Source organism: Meleagris gallopavo, chromosome 26, assembly GCF_905368555.1.
Source record: "Meleagris gallopavo chromosome 26, MGAL_WU_HG_1.1, whole genome shotgun sequence".
In the NCBI taxonomy this organism is placed as follows: domain Eukaryota; kingdom Metazoa; phylum Chordata; class Aves; order Galliformes; family Phasianidae; genus Meleagris; species Meleagris gallopavo.
In genome coordinates this window covers 383,607-402,857 of record NC_139429.1, presented here as the reverse complement: position 1 = coordinate 402,857, position 19,251 = coordinate 383,607, and the positions used below count along the sequence as shown (strand labels likewise).

The 19,251-nt window shown below is 54.9% G+C and overlaps 1 protein-coding gene across 6 annotated transcripts in view; it reads left to right on the top strand.

Moving 5' to 3' along the window:
* The window catches only part of CDON (cell adhesion associated, oncogene regulated), a 40,047-nt gene that overhangs the window by 10,568 nt on the left and 10,228 nt on the right, over positions 1 to 19,251 (top strand). For 5 of the 6 annotated variants that reach the window (XM_085209175.1, XM_085209174.1, XM_085209173.1 and 2 more), the window contains 13 exons: positions 2,624 to 2,718; positions 4,135 to 4,407; positions 5,150 to 5,293; positions 5,543 to 5,686; positions 5,892 to 6,179; positions 6,919 to 7,188; positions 10,921 to 11,204; positions 12,809 to 12,983; positions 13,484 to 13,612; positions 14,642 to 14,848; positions 15,472 to 15,653; positions 16,541 to 16,646; positions 19,085 to 19,207. In XM_085209175.1, coding sequence (XP_085065301.1) covers positions 2,652 to 2,718; positions 4,135 to 4,407; positions 5,150 to 5,293; positions 5,543 to 5,686; positions 5,892 to 6,179; positions 6,919 to 7,188; positions 10,921 to 11,204; positions 12,809 to 12,983; positions 13,484 to 13,612; positions 14,642 to 14,848; positions 15,472 to 15,653; positions 16,541 to 16,646; positions 19,085 to 19,207 — 2,392 coding nt within the window. In that variant the 5' untranslated portion in view covers positions 2,624 to 2,651. Of the gene's footprint in view, positions 1 to 2,623; positions 2,719 to 4,134; positions 4,539 to 5,149; positions 5,294 to 5,542; positions 5,687 to 5,891; positions 6,180 to 6,918; positions 7,189 to 10,920; positions 11,205 to 12,808; positions 12,984 to 13,483; positions 13,613 to 14,641; positions 14,849 to 15,471; positions 15,654 to 16,540; positions 16,647 to 19,084; positions 19,208 to 19,251 lie in introns of those variants that run through there. The other variant, XM_085209176.1, reaches the window with a different exon arrangement.

Below are 19,251 nucleotides of genomic sequence, written 5' to 3'. Positions count from 1 at the left end.
TTTATTTACGACTGTGTGTGTGCAGGGTGCTTTCTGCAGGCAGGCGTCCATTGGAGTGGTTGGGACTCCTCCATCTCCTGGCGCAGGTCCTTTATCTTCCTTGTTCCCGGTGACTAGAATATATCAGGGCAGCAAAGAGGTCAAGTGTTGGAGGAAAACAACTGGAAAATGACTTTAGATAAAGAGGTTTCAGTGGAGGGGGGGTAAGTGTGGGCTATGGCTTTCTGCTGTGCGTCAGTTCAGGTCTGGAGGCATTGGTGCTGGGAGTTGAAAGGCTTCCCTCTGCCCATGGGAACTGTGGCCGCTTCAGTTCCACTCTATTAGAATTGCTGTGAGTAATTGCTGTCAGTATTGGAGTTCCACAAGGATTGTAAATATATTCTATTATAAATAGACTCATCCTATCTGTGGCACCTCTTCCTTCAGAACAGCGTGGAGCGTTTGAGGCTGCAGTGGTGGGGATGGATGAACTCAGGTGAGGGGCAGGGAGTGAAGCCATGGACGTTCCTGGTGCGCTCATCCTGCAGGCTGAGATACATAACTGGAGTGGCATCCAAGCAAAGCACTCCTTGCTCTGCCCTGCGAGCGCCTTGCTGGCCCTTGGCAGTGCTTTGCTGTCACGCCTGGTGGTCAGAGTGGGAGCTGTGTGGTACTGCAATGATGGCAAAGCAGGAACATTCTGTTTTTCCCATCCCTTGGGCAGTTCAACACTTGGATTGCATTAGCATTTCATGCTTGAGGCAGACTTTATCCACTGAGTGTCTTAAGACCCCCAGAATGGTGAGCTGTGGTCTCTGTTCTTCCCTCCATCGCGGGGAGTTCTGCGGCCATGTGAGGCGAAGCGTGGAAGAAAAGCAAATCTCCTTTGGTTGTGTAGCACTCGTGGGGTCCACCTGTGCGTACGAGCGGAGCCTGCAGTGCTCTCAGAGGCGATGTGAGGAGAGGTCCCTGCCGGCTCCGGGGTGGTGCTGCTGAGGATGCCAGCCCAGGTAAAGCTGCTGCTTCGTTCCTCCCTGCAGTTGGGGTGCAGTGGTCCCCAGCGCTCTGTGCACTGTTTGACGTCTCTCTGCTCCGCCAGCCAGACTGCTGGGTCGGAGAGGAGTAGCTGCTGACACTGGCAGCCAGGAACATGTGAAGAGAAAGATAAACAGAGGGAAATCAGAGCCCGGATAAAGTAGATCGCCAAAGATAAAGTTTAGTTAAAGATAATGAGCTGGCCTTGTTTGAAAAGACAGCTGCAGAATAACCCAGTAGCTCCATGTGCCGGGGTTAAAGTTGACCTAGAATATACGTTTCATTGCTTTTCATAAATAAATAGTCAGGGGAAGATTTGGCAAAAAGCAACATTGCCCCCCAGCCTCTTCAGAGCAGCGTTTGATGTTAACAAGTTCTCTGCATGTTTACTCTGCGCTCAGCGGAGCGGCCGTGCTGCGCTCTGCCAGGACCTGGGAGGCCCCAGCTGAAGCCGCCCCGAAACGGCAGCGCAGCTCCTCGGATTCCTCTCCCCTCCTAAAGCTGTCACTGTAAACTTGAGGCGGAATCGCAGGCAGAAGCGTTTGGAAGTAAATAGTTCTATAAAGTCTGTAGTGATATTTTTATTATGATTGGAGCCTCTTCCCGACGCGTGTTTTGCGCAGGCACTTCACGGTGACACTGATGATGAAATGCTGTGATTTTAAATAAACCGTGGGATGGTTTTGCTGTGGATCTCTGGATGTGGTCCTTGGGAGCGCAGCGCTGCCCAGATGTGCTTCCACGGGCCGCTGTGTGGGTGAGGGGTTTGTGCACGGATGTGACAGATGAGACTTGTCCCGCAGCGCTGGGTGTTATCAGCAGCGAGGCTGTATGGCGAGCCGCGGGCAGACTGATAAATGAAGTAACCGTGCTAAATGAGCCCAGGTCTTATTCATCATCGCGGCGTGGAGGGCAGCACCAAGCGCAGTGAGTGGCAGCTGTGGGGCTGCTTGGGACAAGAGCATTCCGTGGCAGCGCTGCGCTGGAGACCTGCTGTGTGGGAGGGGAGATGTGCAGGCACGGCGCCTGTTGGCGATGCGTCCTCGCCCAAAGGGCTGCGGGGGTCACCGTCCCGGGCTGCCCCAGAACGTGGGGCTGTGGCGCTGAGCAGTGCGGTCAGCGCGGGGATCCCGAGGGCTTCTCCAACCTGAGCACGTCGGGGTCTGCTGGGTGCTGCCCTGATGGGCTGCGGGGCTGTGAGCTGCTGCTGTGGAACGTGGATCCTCGTGCCTTGTTAAACAAGTGGAGCTGCTGATGGATGGCCAAACGATTATTGTTTGCAAACAATATTATCTGCGATAGATAAGCTGTTTATCTTGGACTTCAGTTCCTCTGGTTGGCAAGTAGTCTCATTCATCAGGGCGGCGCGGCTCGGTGCGTGTGCCGCGTATCCCAGCTGTGGAAAAATCTTATAGCAAGAATTGGACTTGGAAACATAGTTAAGCTCAACTTGTAACTCATTTTTGCAGATGGTTTCTATATTGCGGAGAGTTTTGGCCGTTTCCTGGTTGCGCCATGTTTTTTTTTCATCCCCAAACACTTTGTTGTAGGGGAGCTAAAAGAAGAACTCCTGAGGCTTCCCGTGGACATCTGTGTGTTTGCTTTGCAGCCGTGGTGGTGCCTGCTGTCCGGGCGCTATGCATTCGGCCCCTGCCTGCCTGCACGCACTGCTCGCCGCCGCGCTCATCTCCGCCAGCAGCTCAGGTAAGGACCTGGTGGTGAGGCTGCGCCCAACGAGGCTGAGCCCCAGGGCTTTGTTCTCTGGGGTCTCTGTGGATGAGCTGGGCTCTGGGTTCTCATCTCAGTTCCCGTGGGGCTGGGAGGGGTTTGCAGCTTGCGAAGGAAAAGGGGAGTGGGATCTCTGAGCTGCGAACGTCGATGCGTGGCGGTGGTTGGAACGGCTCCGGCGTGTAGAAAAAGGAGAGGGCTGGTTTTCATTGACACATCTGCTCTGTGTAGTCAGCTTGTCTTAATGTAACCGCACAAAAAAGAAGCTTTTACTACTTTTAGCACTTCATAGGCAGTCGTTATAAGCAAATGGGATAAATTTTGTTTTTCCAGCCGTCATGGGAGATGAGTTCCATCTGCGGGGCCGGCGCTGCCCGCTGTGACCGCAATGCGGGCGCTGCAGGACGGGGCAGTGCAGCCATCGGTGCCGGCCCTGAGGTCCAAACCCCCCTATCAGGAAAAGCAGCTTTCTAATTAAAAGCTAAAATCGTACATCTGGAGTCCTGAGAAATGCTTGGATACCATTTTTACGGATTTCATATAGTTGTGTTTTGGTGTTTTTTTTTTTTAAGTGAAGCCACGCTTTAATTTCCACTCGTGTTTTATGTTTATGTAGATAGCTGGGTTTCTGGTTCTGTTAAAAATGCGCAGCTTCTCACCTGCAGCTCATCTCTGTAAGCGGCTGGACGGGCTGACTTGAGAGGCAAAGCGTGAGCTGAGGGCCCCACCTATGAGAAAGCTGTATCCAACCTGGATTTCATTTTCCCTGCTCTCAGTCCGTCCTATCTGGGCTTTATTAGCTTATTTACAAACTCAAAATCATCTTCCCTTGCCGCTCTTCCCATTTGCAAATAGTCACTCGTTTCTAACCAAACAGGACCTGTTGGTGTTAAGTGCCTTTTTCTCACTTGGCTTGTACAAAATCTTCGGCAAAGAATCCCACAGAAAACAAATGGAAATAACTCCCAATGTTTCGTTGGCCAGAACAGGAAAAAGATTCCTCCAACAAGCAGGAATTTTCTTCTGGCAAATCAATGGACTTTCCTCACCAAGTTTTCTGGAGCTCAGCCTTTTATTTACGAGCAGCTTTCCCTGCCTGCTCGCCCCGCTGCAGATAACGGCTGCCCAATTCATCACTCATCCCAATGAAGTCGTGCACTCGGCGTTCCCAGGTCTGCCCACGCAGCCTTGCTGAGCTCAGTGCATCGTTCTGCTCCCAGCCCCTGCAGTCACGTCTGAGCCCCTTTGCAGGGCCGCATCCCGGCCGTTGCTGGATGCAGAGCAGGCCCCAAGATGGCCATGTTCACATCCGTTCCTCTGAACCCCATCGGCTGCTCGTGTGAACACGTTAACAGGCTGCTCCCTAACACGGTACTGTTTGCTTCCTTTTAGACTTGACTCCCCGCTTTACTTCCGAGCCCATCTCTGCCGTCCAGAAGCCCGGTGGCCCCGTGGTGCTGCGCTGCTCCGCTGAGCCCCCGACAGCTGGCATCTCCTGGCTGCTGGATGGAGAGCCGCTGGGCAGCGGGCTGCCAGGGGTGCAAATCCGGCACGGGTCTCTGAGCATCGCCTCCCTGAGCACGGCGACGTCTGGCCGCTACCAGTGCGTGGCCAGCAGCAGCGCGGGCGCAGTTCTGAGCAGGGCTGCGGTGGTGTCGATGGGCAGTAAGTCGGTTTGGTTTGTGTTCCTCACTCCATGCGAATTGCGGAGACCTCAATGAGTTTGTGTGGTTTGTTTTCCTTCTGCCGTGGGGGAACCGGGCGCTGGGACCCAGTGTGGATCTCAGTCCCTGGAGGTGCGTTGCGTGGAGCTGGGAGGACGCGCTGTGTTTCCCATGGTGTGGTGCTGGCTGTGGTGCTCCTCTGTTTGTCTGCTTGGGATCGCAGTGCTGTCTGAATCGGGCCTTTGTCAGGCAGGGTTTGAGTGATTTTGTGTAAGGGTATCTCATCTATGGAGCATGTCCAAAATCCCCCTGGGAGGAAAATTTCTTCTGAGTGTGAGAAGTGTTTTGGTAGAGTAGTGACCCATAGCAAGACCCTCTCAGGAGAGCTGTGGGGTGGCTGCTGTAGGAAAGCAGAGCAGCTGGGAGGTGCTGTGAGCACGAAGGGCGCAGAGGAGCAGAATTCACACTTCTGTCTTCCTTTTGAAGTTTTTGCAGCACACCTGAAGGTGCTGCTGAGGCCTCCTGCTCACTGCTTTGCTCACAGCAATGAGTGGAGGATGCCACCGTGTTCAGCACTGCATCAGTTATAACCGCAGAAAAGCGTTGTAACGTTTCTGACAGGAAAGCTCCAAGCATTAATTTCAGCTGCGCTCCGTGCTGCCATCGGAGCCCGTGATGAACGCCAGGTCCTCTCTTCCCTTTCCCGCCCTCGGCTGCTCATCACCTCCTGTAATTCCCTCCAGGTTTGGCTCACTTTGCCCCATCGCTGACACCTGTCATTGTGGCAGAGGAAGGAGGAACGGCGCTCGTCGGCTGCGCGGTGCCGCAGAGCAACCCCAGGGCTCAGATCCGCTTCCGAGTGCGGGGGAAGTGGCTGCAGCCTGCAGGTGAGGAGCAGCGCCCAGCGGGCGGCCGTGGAGCTTAATGGGAAGGGACTCGCGATGCTGCAGCGCGCACACTGTTCTGTGCTCACTGCTTCATCAAACCCGTTGTAAATTAGTATCCCGTTGTAGCAGCGTGATTTTTTGTGGTTCTAAATGTAGACTGGACTAGTTTGTATGACAGGTTATTAGAAAATACATCTGTCTTTATTTGAGATGAAGTTAAGTCAACTTTCTTCTTCCCCACTTGTTCAGATAGGTACCTAATTCTCCCGTCGGGAAACCTGCAGATCCTCAATGTGTCCATGGAGGACAGGGGGTCCTACAGGTGTGCTGCCTACAACCCTGTCACTCACGACCTCAGAATAGAACCCACCGGGAGGAAACTCGTCGTCACACGTGAGTGCTCAGCTCCACAGCACGAATGCACCTGGAGGGAACGGGGCGCAGCTCGGCCAGGCGCTGGCTGCCGTGTGCAGGGCTTGGTGACCCCTGCCGGGTGGCAGGACCTGTGTCAGAGCTGTGCAAGGCTTCGGGGCTGCGGGTGCCACGGCAGCGCGCGGCCGAGAGGCCCCGGAGCCGATCCCGCTCTCCTCCCTTCCAGGTTCCTCCGACGCACAGCCCCGCATTCTGCACCCCCTGCAGCCGCAGGCGCTGGCCGTGCCGCAGCGCAGCCCGCTGACCCTGGAGTGCGTGGCCTCGGGGCCGCCTGCGGCCGCCGTGCAGTGGGAGAGGGACGGCCGGGACGCGCTGCGCGGGGGCAGCTGGGCCCTGCAGCACTCCCACCTGGTGACGGAGGGGCTGCAGCCCGAGGACTCCGGGAACTACTCGTGTGTGGTGGGCGGCGGGCCGGGGGAGGTGGCGTACGTCAACTACTCGCTCACCGTGCTGGGTAAGAAATGAAGCCCCTCTCCTGGCCTCTGCTTCTGGCGTCCAATGGCAAGTTGAATATTAAAACGAAGGCGCGCTCCTATTTCATCTCTCCCCGGTTAAAACTCACGTCGGTCTCTTTTGAAATGCTCCGCGGTCAGACGCGATTTAACAACCTGTCTTAGGTTGTCACGCTGCTCTGCTCATTCTGCAGTGCTAAGTGTGGGTGCGTGCGGGGCTGGCGGCCTGCAGAGCTGGTTCTGTTTGGGGGCTGCACGAAAGGGGAGGTGCTGTGTTTGGATGAGGGCAAAAGCAAAAGAAATTCGTTTGGCCACCTCTGTGTCCACGTGTGGTTCCCCATCTCTCCTTTCCTTTCCAGTCATTTTCCCCTTTGAGGATTTGGTCTCTGTTACTGTTTTGGTTTGGTTTTCAGTGCGTACCTCGGAGGAACTTGGAGAATGGGCTGCTGACATAACGTGCGCCTTTTGTCACGGGGACGTTGCCAAAGCGTTATTTTGAAAGCACAAATGTTTTATTAACAGTATTACTGCAAACATGATCGGTTGGAATAGAAGGAAAAGACCATTAAAATAAGCAAACGATGGGGAATAGCAGCCCTGCGGTGCGCAGAACCAGCACTGCGAGATCCCTTCTGAGCCTTTGTATGGGATAAGTTTGACCTTTCACATTCCCAGTGTTATTTTACAGGACTTCGGCTCAGATGCGTGCGGTGCCCCTCACAGAACTATTTCTCTTTTCAGAACCTGTCTCGATTTCCAAAGGGCTGCAGGATGAGACTGTGGCCGTCGGCACAACGGTGTCTTTGCGGTGCGCTGCCCACGGGAGCCCCGCTCCAGCCCTCACCTGGCTGCACAACGCTGCACCCCTCCGTGCATCGCCGCGGCATTTCCTGCTGGGGAGCAGCCTGCAGATCCGCGGTGTCACCATGCAGGACTCCGGCGTGTACCAGTGCGTCGCCGATAACGGCGTGGGCTTTGCGCAGTCGGCCGGGAGGCTTCACGTGCAGGCAGGTAGGAGCACTGCAGGCCTCCGGGAAAGCAAATCGAGCGTCTGTAGGAACTGTGAATCACTGAGGTTGGAAGAGAGCTCCTGGGCGCCCAGTGCAACCCCTGGCTGTGCCTCAGCACCGCATTGCTGCCTGGAATGCATCCGGTGGTGACTTGAAGCCTTATTCTGCTGTGTTTTCTCCTCACTGATTTTTGTCTGCTTCTGGCCACCGTCTGCAGCTCACGGAGCAGATAAGTGCTCTCAGGTGCATGGTAAGAGCTGCAGGTGTTTCTGAGGTGTTGCGGTTGCTCCACATTTGAAACGCAGATTGCCAGCTGCAATTAAACCAGTTTGTGGTTGAATTCGGCACAGTTTATGCTGAAATGGAATCAGGATACTGGATGAACTGGTATTCTGAACAGTGTGGGCTGTGAGTAATTAAGCCTTTTTCATACCCTTAAGTTAGCAGAACGATTTTCAGCTCTGGAGGTGATGCTCACGTCCTGCAGGTTTGGTGCAAGGCACCGTCTCAGATGGAGAGGCTTTGCTTTCTGCCCTGGGGGGCTGAGCTGGGCGGCTCTGCTTGTATTGCAATTATGCCCTTAATGCACGGGGAAGGCAGAGTGGTTTGTGTGCTTCCATCAGCTCTAGAGTCACAGGATCGTGGAGGCTGAGATTCCCAACCCCACCCCCCCGTGCCCACTGCCCACATCCCTCAGTGCCACATCCCCCCGGCTCTGGGACACCCCCAAGGATGGTGACCACCCCCCTCCCCGGGCAGCTGTGCAGTGCAGCACTGCTCTTTGGAGGAGAGATTGTTCCTCATTTCCAACCCGAATGTGACATGGCTTCGTTTTCCAGCTCTTACAGCATCTGGTCTCTGGATGTTTAGCTGAGTGCCAGTGGGATTTGGGATTCTCATGTTTGTGGCCCTGTATCTCGAGTTCCATTACCACCAATGGACTCATTTGTATGATTTGCAAAGACGCTGAAAGGTTCTCTTGGAGGAAGGGGAGGGGAAAAAAATGGAATGAATGTGATCCCATCAAGTGGTTCATTTGTGAGTTTTTGTTGGACGTTGCTGAATGGAAGCAAAGCTAAATGTCATCCCAGAGTTCAGTCTGTATCAAACAAAAACCCAACTGCTTTGCCTCAGAGTTTTATGGCTGCGAGTTCAAGTTTAATGTTTTGTTTATTCAGTTTTATCGGTTTCTAATACGCTGTACTCGCTGCTGATTGTGGTGCGGCGTGGTTACGGCATTTGGTTTGCATATAAAAGCGCTTAAGTACTTTCTGGGAGCTGTTGGGGTTTTTGAGCAGCCCCCATCCGCGTCAGAACCACGCTCAGCTCATCAGATGAGTGGCAGCAGTTTGTGCCAGGTGCTCATCGGGTGCTGCAGGCTGTGTGAGCTGCGATTTCAGTGCGTTGCATTGGGGTGGGATGAACCTCAGCTCTGCCCCAGCGGTTCGTCTGCGCTCCAGCACACAGTGAGAGCGTTTGGCTGAAAAATGTATTTATTTTTTTCTTTCTGCTGGATCTGTTCCATGACCTGGTTCATTGCATGGGCTTCAAAGCTGACACGGCAACTCAAGCCACCACCATAGTGAGAAACCACCGAAATGTAAAATGATAGCCTTGGGGTCCTGTGTCCGTAGCACTTCAGGTCTCTTTTAGACTCTTGCGGTGGTTGCATGGCAGAATCTTCCCATAGCTACAGAACAGCTTCTGTCCAATGGAGTTGAAGGAGAAAAATGTGCTGCAGGAGGTGAGAGTGGTGGGCAGGTTGGTGTAAAGCACGAGCAGGAGCAGATCTGTTGGAGGTGGACGGCTGGCACAAAGCACCCTGCAGAGGTTTCCCAGCCTTCACACAGGCAGAGCTGTCAGACAGAGAGCCCTTAGGTTGTTTGGGAAGGGGAGAAGCGCCTGGGAATGTGGTCTGTTTGCACTGATGGCAAAGCACAAAGGTTGCTCTGCTGCCGTGCAAACAGGGGATGCCAGCAGGTCAGGAACTGCCGGTGCCCCCGTGTAAAGAGGGGCGGAGCGGTCAGCGTGGAGGTGAACCGGCGTAAAGCTTCCCAGGCTCTGCTTCTGGCTGCCGCTGGAGATGGGATTTGGGGACTTCAGCTCTTGGTCTGACCCAGGTGGGTCACAGCGGCAGGGCTGCGGGCAGAGGAGGAGGAGCGGATGTGGGGCGGCGCAGCCAGCAGCCGGCTGTGTGGGGCTGCGAGGGCGGCAGCGGCAGCGGGAGCTGGGCAGCCAGAGCTGGGCTTGGAGTTGCCTCGTGGAAACTGCTACCCGGGATTGTTTTTCTGAAAGCAAAGCACAACTGACTTGCCAGTGGGTGATGAGTTCCCTCCCGGAGCAATAAACGCAGCGATGACTGCAGGTCTGCTGTCACCAGCCGTAACCACAGCGCTCCGCAGGCCAGCAGGCACCAACCCATGTGTGCCACCCACAGACCCGCGTCCAGCACAGGCGCCGTCCCTCTGCTCCCGGAGCCGCGGCAGCATTTGTTTCCAATATCCGTGTGGCAGTGCATCACTTTCTCCCCCCGCACTGACAGCAGCGGAGACCCTTTCCTCCGGGGCTGCGGTGGCTCTCGGCCGTGCCGCCTTCGGTTTCCTCTCCTTGGGCCGATCCCTTCTGCCTCCGAGCTGTGACGCCTTCCCAAACAAATAGGCAGGAACAAATGCTTGCGGAGTGTCTTCATTTTGAAAAGAGAGCTTTCCTTCCCTTCCCAGCTTTTTAAAAAGTGGCCAAAAATAGCAGCCACACTTGCTGCTGGTATTTTAATGGAGGTTTGGAGGAATCCGAGTCAGCCGGCGCTGCGCGGCCTGGGCCGTGCGTTACCGAGGAATTTGTTTGTTTTGTAAACCAAGTTCCCTTCATTCCCTTCCCCTTCCAGACCCCGCACGTAACATAAACCTCCCCGGCTCCGCGGGCGGGATGCAGCCCGGCACATCTGGGCTGCAGTGCTGCTCCCAGCCATCCTTCTCCCCCGCGCTGACGTTTCCTTGTCCTGCACAGTGTCAGACGTCCAACCTGCCGCCCCTTCCCCGGCCCTGCTGAGCCCCACGGCCACCAAACGGTGCTTTTTTGTCCCGTGGCCTCTCCCGCACTCCCGCGTGTTTTATTCCCCACCGGTCGGTGGGTGCAGGGCGGGGGTCTCGGAGCACATGGCATTGAGTTGTGCGTTGGGTCACTCCGTAAGGTGAGGTTATTCTCAGCGTACGTTTTCAGATGAAGTACTCGAGTTGTGCAGCTTTCAAAGCTGATGGAAATTACAGTGAAAACCTCAGAAACGGAGGTAGGAGAATGTCCTCTTGTGCGCACGCCAGTCCGGGGCATGAAAAGTTCCTTGTACAACTGCAATTAATTTAAAATTACTCCGTTTGTGTCACAAGTGGAGCTGTATGTCTTTGCTGTTAATATACAGTGCTGCTGCTCCCTGTCTGGAGGTGGCAGCCGGGCTGTGCCCACGGATGGTGCCTGTCGGCTGTTTGGTCTTTGGCCAGTGGGAAAGTGAAGAGGGGAAAGCAGGGCTGAGTGCAGCCGGTCTGCATGGGGACCCTCGGCTGTGCTTTGCTCTGCGTTCGTTGGGCACCAGCAGGTCTGTGACTTCATACAATCGGAGCATGGGTTGAGTCAGAAGGGAGCACTGCAGGCCCCCGGCTGCACCCACAGCTCCAGCAGCGTGCGCTCCCGCGGGGCGAGCGTGTGTCACCGGAGGTGTAACCGGGTCCTTGCTTTGTAGGAGCCGGCCCGAAAGCAGAAGCAACGGCTCTCACAGAGGCTGCCCAGAGTGATGAAAGCCGCAGAGATTCCGGTGTGGAAGCGGCGTTTCCCAGCTCAGCTCCACCAAAGCCGCCTTTGGACACGGCTGCAACAGACAAAGCGTGGGGCAGCATCTCCCCCCCCGAGGCGCCCATCATCCTCAGCCCCCCGCAGACGCTCAGCCCAGATGTCTACACCCTGCTGTGGCGGTCGGGGCGGGACGGCGGTTTGCCCATCAATGCCTACTTTGTGAAGTACCGCAAGGTAACGGCCCCTCCTGCACGGCTCGCGGGGCCGCGGCCACGAGGGCGGTTTGCTCCTGGATGGCTGCAGCGGGCGGCGTGCTGCTCCACCTGGGTCCGGGTGGGACTGATCCCCGGTTTAGTTCTGTTACGGCGTCTTTATGGCCGCGGGGAATTGGGCTCCAGGGCACCCAGCATCGGTGGCGCTAAAGGTGCGTTCGTGTGAGCCAGCTTGGATGGGGTTTGCTATGGCTACAGTGGGATCAGAAGGAAAGCTGAGCGTTAGCCTGACATATCAAAGGGGTGGCATCCCAAGGAGCAACACATTGCAGCCCGCTTTAGACTGAATTCATCGGGCGTGAAGGTGAGCTCAGGCTCCTTAAGCAGATACCTCTCATGTCCTTGAAAACAGCAGTGAGCTGTTCTGATGGAAACGAGAGCCAAGCAGTGCCGTTCTTCCAAGCAAACATTCTCCTTTGTGGCAAAGCTATTGGGTTTATTCTTCATAAGCTTTTTAATCCTCTACATCCTGATCTTGTCTTAGCCTGGAGGGAGCGCTTTGGTGTCTGACCTGTTAGTTCCTGAAAACCCGATGCCAAAGTCTGTTGATACAGTTCCTCACCCAAAGGGAGGTGATGCTCACGTGGGTGCTGACGGCTCCGATTGACCCCTCGGTGCTCTCCCTCCCCTCCTACCCGCCCTCTCCGCATGAAATGTGCTCACTGGTGCGTTTCTCAGCAGGGAGTTACTGTGTTTTTTTAGGGTGGTGCTCTCTTTGTGTCATAAATGATTTTATTTATTTCCCTCCTTGGGGGAAAAGAAAAGAAAACTAGTGTGGAATAACGGCACTGGAAGAGAGGTCTCTTCAGAGGGGAGTGCTGGAACAGAGACCTCTGGCATAACCCTTGGTAATCCGTGGCGTTTAGATCTGCCCTCCGTGTTATATTAAAGTCTTATATTGTTTGGTAGTTTATTTTTGGTAGACTCTGTCTTTTCCTTCGGGATTTGGGGTAATGTTTTTCTGCAGAGGTCGAGCATTAAGGGACTGCCCTCAATCTGCTTCAGCAGAGCTGCTGAACTCACTGTTAAAGTGTCGGCTGGGATTCTTTCCTCATTAGAAAAAAGCAAATCTTTGTGCTCCCTGACGTTTTTTTTCCACCCCCCAGGAGGACTGAGATGTACTTTTGTTGCCCATTCAGCCAATAGATATTTAAAAGTGCTTAAGTGCAGGAAAAGCTGGGATGGTTCAGGGAACACATCCTTCTCGTTAGGGTGTTGGGTCCAGCCTGGAACAACACACGTCTGCCCCGAGCTCATGGCTGAGTGATGTATTAAAGTCAGTTGGGCTCTCGGTTGGTTTTTCAAAAGTGATGCATTTGTGGGGTGGGAGGGCAAGGCAGGGTGGGCAAAGGAGCGCTGCGAAGGCAGTGCAGAAGTGCTGGTTTGAGGGCAGAGCGTTTGGAGATGGCACCGCCCAGCAAATGTACCGTGATGAGGCAGAGGGAAGGTGAGGGGTCCTGGCAGGTTGGAGAGGTCCTCTGGGCGTCTGTGTGCTGGGCGGTCCTGGGTTTGAGCACCGCACTGGGATTTGTTGGCCGTGCTGAGCTCTGTTTCTGTCCCGCACAGCTGGATGATGCTGTGAGCACAGCTGGTGGTTGGCACACCGTGCGCGTGCCGGGCAGCGAGAACGAGCTGCGGCTCAGCGAGTTGGAGCCCTCCAGCCTCTACGAAGTGCTGATGGTGGCCAGGAGCGCTGCCGGCGAAGGCCAGCCTGCCATGCTGACATTCCGCACCAGCAAAGGTACAGAATCGCGGTCATTCAGGCTGGAACGACCACTGAGATCCCCCACCACCGCACCCACATCCCGCAGCTCCGGGACACCACGGCCCCACTCCCTGCACAGCTGTGCAGTGCAGCACAACCATCTTCCCCGTGTCCTTGGCTTTTGGGAGGACGCCTTTCCATGGTGTCTGCTGAGCTGTGCGTGAAATGCTCTCCAGTGCAGCTGCTGCAGAGCAGCCTCCAATCGGTAAATAGCTGGGCAGCAAACACTGCCGAGCGTTACCAGCTCTGCAGGTACCTTTCTTTTAGCTGGAAGCTGCTGGCTGTATGCTGGAGCATACAAACAATCTGATATTATGTCAGATTTCTGTACAAGATTTAGGTAAAAGTGTTCTCTTTTCCTGCAATTCACAATCCGCATGGATGGCTGTATGGACACAGCCCAGCATCACTGGTTTTGTTATTGAACTTCTTGTCCAACCCCCGGTATGATGGGCTGTATATCTTGTGTTCCTTAGAAAGAACGTCATCCTCAAAAAACACGCAGGCTCCATCCCCACCGGTGGGCGTCCCGAAGCAGCCCGTTGTCCATGAAGGGACCAACAGTTTTGGGGTGGTGCTCCCCGACGCATCTCGGCACAGCGGAGGTGGGTCTGTGGCTGTTTGTCCTCCTGTTCTGGTGTCTGGCACAAAGCGCTGACCCACGTTAACTCGTGTGCTTGTACTGCCTCCCTTATCCCTACTTATTGAGCCTCCTGGAGGTGCATCATTTCCCACGGAACTTCTCTGGGTGAGACAAACCCTCACTGCTGGGTTTTCTGCTCCTGTGCTGCACTCCCCGTGGCGATGCTGGCCGTGCTGTGGGGCAGCACACAGCAGCGTGTTCTGTACAGCTTCTGTGGGAGAGGTATTGGAGCTGGCAGTGTAACAGATGCACATCCTAACCCGGCGGGCAGATAGGATTTCAAAGGGCGCTGTCACCTGCGTGCTTGGCTCTCAGAAATGAGATACAAGTCTTCCATGCGTAACCCACATTCCTGCTGAATATCAGAGTCCCTTTTTACACCAGAGGAGCCGAGGGCCCCCTGTGTGCCCCGCTGTGTGCCAGCTCTGCTGCTGCGGCTGCTCCAGCTGTGTCCATGAGGGGTTAGCAGTGCCGTGCGGCTCTCAGTGCTCACGATGGCTGTTGCAGATTCACTAACACAGCTCTTCCTGTTCTCTCTGTCCCAATGCTGTCTGTAACTTCCAGTGAGCTCCGTAAGTACATCGTTTGCTGCATGCTTCCTTTGCTCTTTGCTCTCATTTCTTCCAGGTGATGGTTTGGGCAGTGCAGTGCTCGTTTGTGTGGGTGGGTTGAAGTCTCACTGGGGCCTGGGGCAGTTTGAAAAGATGATGGAGGTTTTCCCCACTCACTCAGTGTGTTCCCATTTCCGTTGGAGGTGGGCTGGGGTAGCACTGCCACGTCCATTTGGATGCCTCCTCACCGAGGTGGGGAATTCTCTTCCTCCATCCTCCTCCTTTCCAGAAGAGCAAGGGGCTCACTGACGCGGGAGGATTTGGGATTCTCTGTGTTAATGCCCAGCGTCTGATTTCATCACTGACTCGTTTAATCGCTTGCTCCAGAAAATGAAGTTCCAGCTGTGCTGGTCCTCTCGTAACCGAATTCCACCCTTCAGTTCCAGAGGCTCCCGACCGCCCCACCATCTCCACCGCGTCCGAATCCTCCGTCTACGTCACGTGGATCCCCAGAGCAAACGGGGGCTCTCCCATCACAGCCTTCAAAGTGGAGTACAGGCGGGTGGGCCGGAGCAGCGACTGGCTGATTGCAGCCGACAGCATCTCTCCTTCCAAGCTGTCCGTGGAGGTCCGCAGTTTGGAGCCAGGTACTGCAGGCTGCTCCTCCGCCGTCGGATGGCTGCTGCAGGGCGGTGCTTTGGGATGGGACTCCGTTACGTGAATTCAAGTTGATGTCTGCCTGTCCAAATGGGAAGGAGAAACACTCGCACCGTAATTTAATGCTTCTTCTTGCAAAGAGGGGGATTGTGTATTACTGCTATTTCTAACTTAATCGTCCTTCTGGTAAACGCTCAGAATGCCAAAGAAACAAACAAAAAAAAAAAGAGAGGAGAAGATGCGTTAAGCAGTTGTACGTATCGGTTTGTTTTCTTCCACTGTCAGCCCTAAGGCGCAGGGAAGGAGCAGAGGGAGCGAGCGGTGATTTCCCTCTGAAGGCTGTTCTCAGTGCCCGCCGCTTTGCGGCTGGGGGATTCCTGAGCTGATGGAGTCCATCTCTGCGTGATGCCTTTGCGTTTTTCTGGAGTGAATTTCCCTCATCTCTCCTATTAGCTGTTTGTGTTTCTGATGGCCGCACCAGCCTGCGGCAACGAGTTCTGAGCTTTTTTCCTAATTGGATGTTGTGCAAAAACTGCTTCCTAATCTGTTTAGTCTCTCCTTGAATCCCGTTTCTTGTTTTGCTACAGCTTTCTTCCCCTTTTTCCCTTTTAAGGAGAGATGTATAAGTTCCGTGTGATCGCAGTGAACAACTTCGGGGAGAGCCCCCGCAGCGCCGCGTCCCGCCCCTACCAGGTCGCAGGCTTCACCCACCGCTTCTCCAGCCGCCCCATCGCCGGGCCCCACATTGCTTACACTGAAGCCATCAGCGACACCCAGATCATGTTAAAGTGGACGGTGAGTGCAGGCGGCTCGGGCTCCGCTCGCGCTCCTCTGCCTGACGCAGCCGGTGGGAGCCCCGTGGGTCCTGCGTGGGCATCCCGGCAGCAGCAGTGAGCAGAGCTCTGCCCAATCAGTGCCATCGGCCGGCCTTGTCTGCTGCAGTCCCTGCTGCTTACCAGCCACGGTCTTTAAGAATCACTATAAGGTGGTTAGAAGATCGTCGCATCCGGCCAGCACCCCGTCAGCCCGAACCCGTTCCGTCCCCCCGGGCTGCCCTGGCACTGGTGCTGTGCTGCTTTAGGAGCCCGTCGTCTCGCTTTGCTTCTAGCAGAGGATTCGTGTTAGAGAAACGTTTGCCTTTCCCCTGGTACCTTGTCTTCTGTAAACACGTGCTTTAAAGTCCTTACTGAAACCCACAGAAATTCTTTGCTCTTGTTTTGAAATCTAACCCCCTGGTATACTTTGGAGGATTTAACGTGTGGAGTTCCCTGTGTTAGTTTGCTCTGCTAGCTTAGTCTTAAGAGATGTTAAGGATAATAAACTTGAAATAACCCCTCGTTCCTCGGGAGGCCGCATAACTTAAAGTTATACTCAAATATTCTGAGCTGGATTGGAGCGACCTGAATTCTGGCTGAGCTAAGAATGGTTTTAACTTCTCCCTTCCGTTTTATGCTCGGATTTTCAGGCTGTTAATGGCCAAACCCCACTCGAATGTCTGGAAAATGGTGTGGGAGGGGGAGGTGCCATCCGCAGCTCGGGTGATGGGAGATGGCGATGGGGTGGGGGGCTGTGGTCAGCGGGGTGGAGGGGTGGGATGGGGATCTTAGTGCTCTTTTCCAACCTTAATGACTGAATCCATCAGATTTTTTCTTGTCTGATGCATCTGCTGAATTCTCTTTTAGTACATCACGTCGAGCAACAACAACACCCCCATCCAAGGGTTTTATATCTATTACCGGCCCACAGACAGCGACAACGACAGTGACTACAAGAGGGATGTGGTGGAAGGTACTGCGCTGTTTGCGTGCTGAGCGGCGCGGTGGGGAGGGACGCCGTGTAGCCGTGCTGGCTGTGTTTATATGAAATCTAAACTGCTTTTCCCAAGTGGAGCCTTTACCATATATTTCACAGAAGCAGCTATCTCAGCCCCATCGCTGCACGTTCTGCCCACACATGGACTTGTTGCTTCCTTCTGAGCCCTCGCTCACACCGAAGCTCCAGAACTAAGCAGTGGTTGTGAGTCTGTCCGCTGTGGCTCTGTGCAGGGCAGCCCTGCTATGATGGTTTGTGATGGCAGTGCTGCCGGGAGCGGTGCTGCGGCTGCAGGTACAGCAGTGCTTCGTTCCGCCCTTTAATCAGCTCTGTTTTCTCAGCGCACATTAGATCACCGTTTTCCTGGAAGAAGTTATTAGATAATGTCTATATTAGTCCAGAAGTGGAAAAGCCTTTTAAAAATATCTTACTTAATGTCCTTATTGCTCGGGCTGAGTAAACGGAGTGATCTCATTCCGCCCCAGTGGCGGTAATTATTTTCTCCCCTCATTTATTTTGGTTACAAGGGGAACGAGCCTTTATTTTGAGTGTTTCCCTCAGCTGGACAACGCTGCACAGAGCCGTGCTGTGTGACACGAACCTTTGCGCCCCGTAAAGCTATTGGAGATCCACCCTTTCTGCCTTACAGCAGCCTATGCAGCCTGCAGCTTCACCTGCAAGTGCGTCCTAGCCAGACCTTGTGCCAGAGCTGCTCTGCCCCCAGAGCAGCTTCTTGGGGGCAGAGGACAGAGAGCAGTTCTTGGGTAAAGCGCAGCTGCCGTGCGGGGGAAGCTGTGACGACGTTTGTGCCGTTAATCACTCATCCTGCCCTGTTTTCCCTCTGCCATCCCCGCGTCCCCCCCACCAGCAGGCGCGGTGCTGCAGTGCTGAGCTCTGCCGGCGCTCCTCTGCTCCCTGTTCAGTCTTGTTGGAGGCACCCAGAGCCCTGCTCCCACCTCGGGAGCGCTGCAGGCCAAAGCAGATCTTGCTTAGCAGAAAGTCCCATCTGCAGTCACTGCTCGCTCTCTTCCAGCAGCTTTAAGCAAAGAGGCGAAGGGAGAGCAGCCCTGTCTGCGGGTCTCCGCTTGAGGGTCCCGGAGACTGAAATTAGGACGTGAACGCGGTCTGATGTCAGTTGTTTGTGCACGAAGAGGACAGTTAAAGTGCCCGTACTGATTCCAGTCCCACTAATGGTTTGGAGCGGAAACCTAAACCTGGTGCAGCGATTAGCAATAGGAATGTGGGGGGGCTGTGGGAGAAGGGCTGCAGCCTGCGGGGCAGCACCGGACCTGCCTGCATCCCGTCCTCCTGCTGGCAATGCGTAAATCAGGAGGTGCTGTGACAGCTCCTTAGAAACAGTGGAAACAGTTCAAGGTGGTATTTTCCAAGAGGGATTAGGAGCGCTCAAACAGTTAATTAAACTCCCTGAAGGGAAAAAAAAAAAAGAAAAAAGAAAAAAAAGGAGTCGCTGTTTATTAAAATTTGTCACAGGCCCACGAAAGTAAAAGCGGGGAGTGATTTATGTGGAAGCTCTCCGTGCTGCAGGAGGTGTCCCAGGGAATGCTGGCGGGCAGCCAGGGCTGACAGCGTCCCATTAGCACTGCTGGAATGCAGCTCTGCAGGGCAGGCAGCGCTGCTCAGTGCTGCTTCCTGCTGCATCCCGTGCTGTGCATGGGGGGCTGTGTGCAGCCTGCGCTGCTGGAGGAGCCCAGCTGTGCCCTTCCTGTGCACGGTGCTGCAGGGGAGGCCCTCGTGCTCTGCAGCTCACCTGCTCCATCCCTTCTCTGTGCCCCGAGTGCTGCGAGCAGATGGCCAGAGGGAGTTTTGTTCTATGAGAAATAGTTCGTAAGATGTTGTGGAGCGCTGCAGGGCAGTGGAGCAGCTCTGTGCTGAAGATGAGCAGCAGTCACATCTGTAAATGCAGTGCTGTAAAGGTGCAGAAAAGCTGGGCTTGTGGTCCTGAGCTCAGGGACTTCCGTTTGTGCGGGAAAACAAACAGAAATCCTTAAACCAAAGTACTTAAACCAAACCACTTATTCATCAGAAGGCTTTGGCAGGATGGGTTTTGGGTCACAGTGAGCCTTAAGCTTTCAGACGGGTCTGCAGCTCCGTAACAAAACCTTCTCCTCCAGCAGGAGAGCCACCCCCGTATGTTCCATACAGCCCTGCAACAGCACTTGTGAGGTCCCGCCCAACCCTTGCCCCATCCCCGCCGCTGCCCATGTGCCCACGTAGGATCACGGAGTTCTGAGGCCAGGAGGAGCTCTCAGAGCACTGAGTCCCATCCCTGCCATCCCCACCGGCTCGTGGTGCTGCAGGTTGGGCACAGCCGCTGCCATCACTGCTGTTCCGTGGCCGTGCCCGGCTCTGAGTCATCCCAGTGACTGAAATGAGGTTGGTGTGTTCTTCCACAGGCACAAAGCAGTGGCACCTGATAAGTCACCTGCAGCCGGAAACCTCGTACGACATAAAAATGCAGTGCTATAACGAAGGTGGTGAAAGCGAGTACAGCAACGTGATGATCTGCGAGACGAAGGGTGAGCGGTGCTCTGCTGCCCCGGGGCCGTGGGGGGTTGCAGTG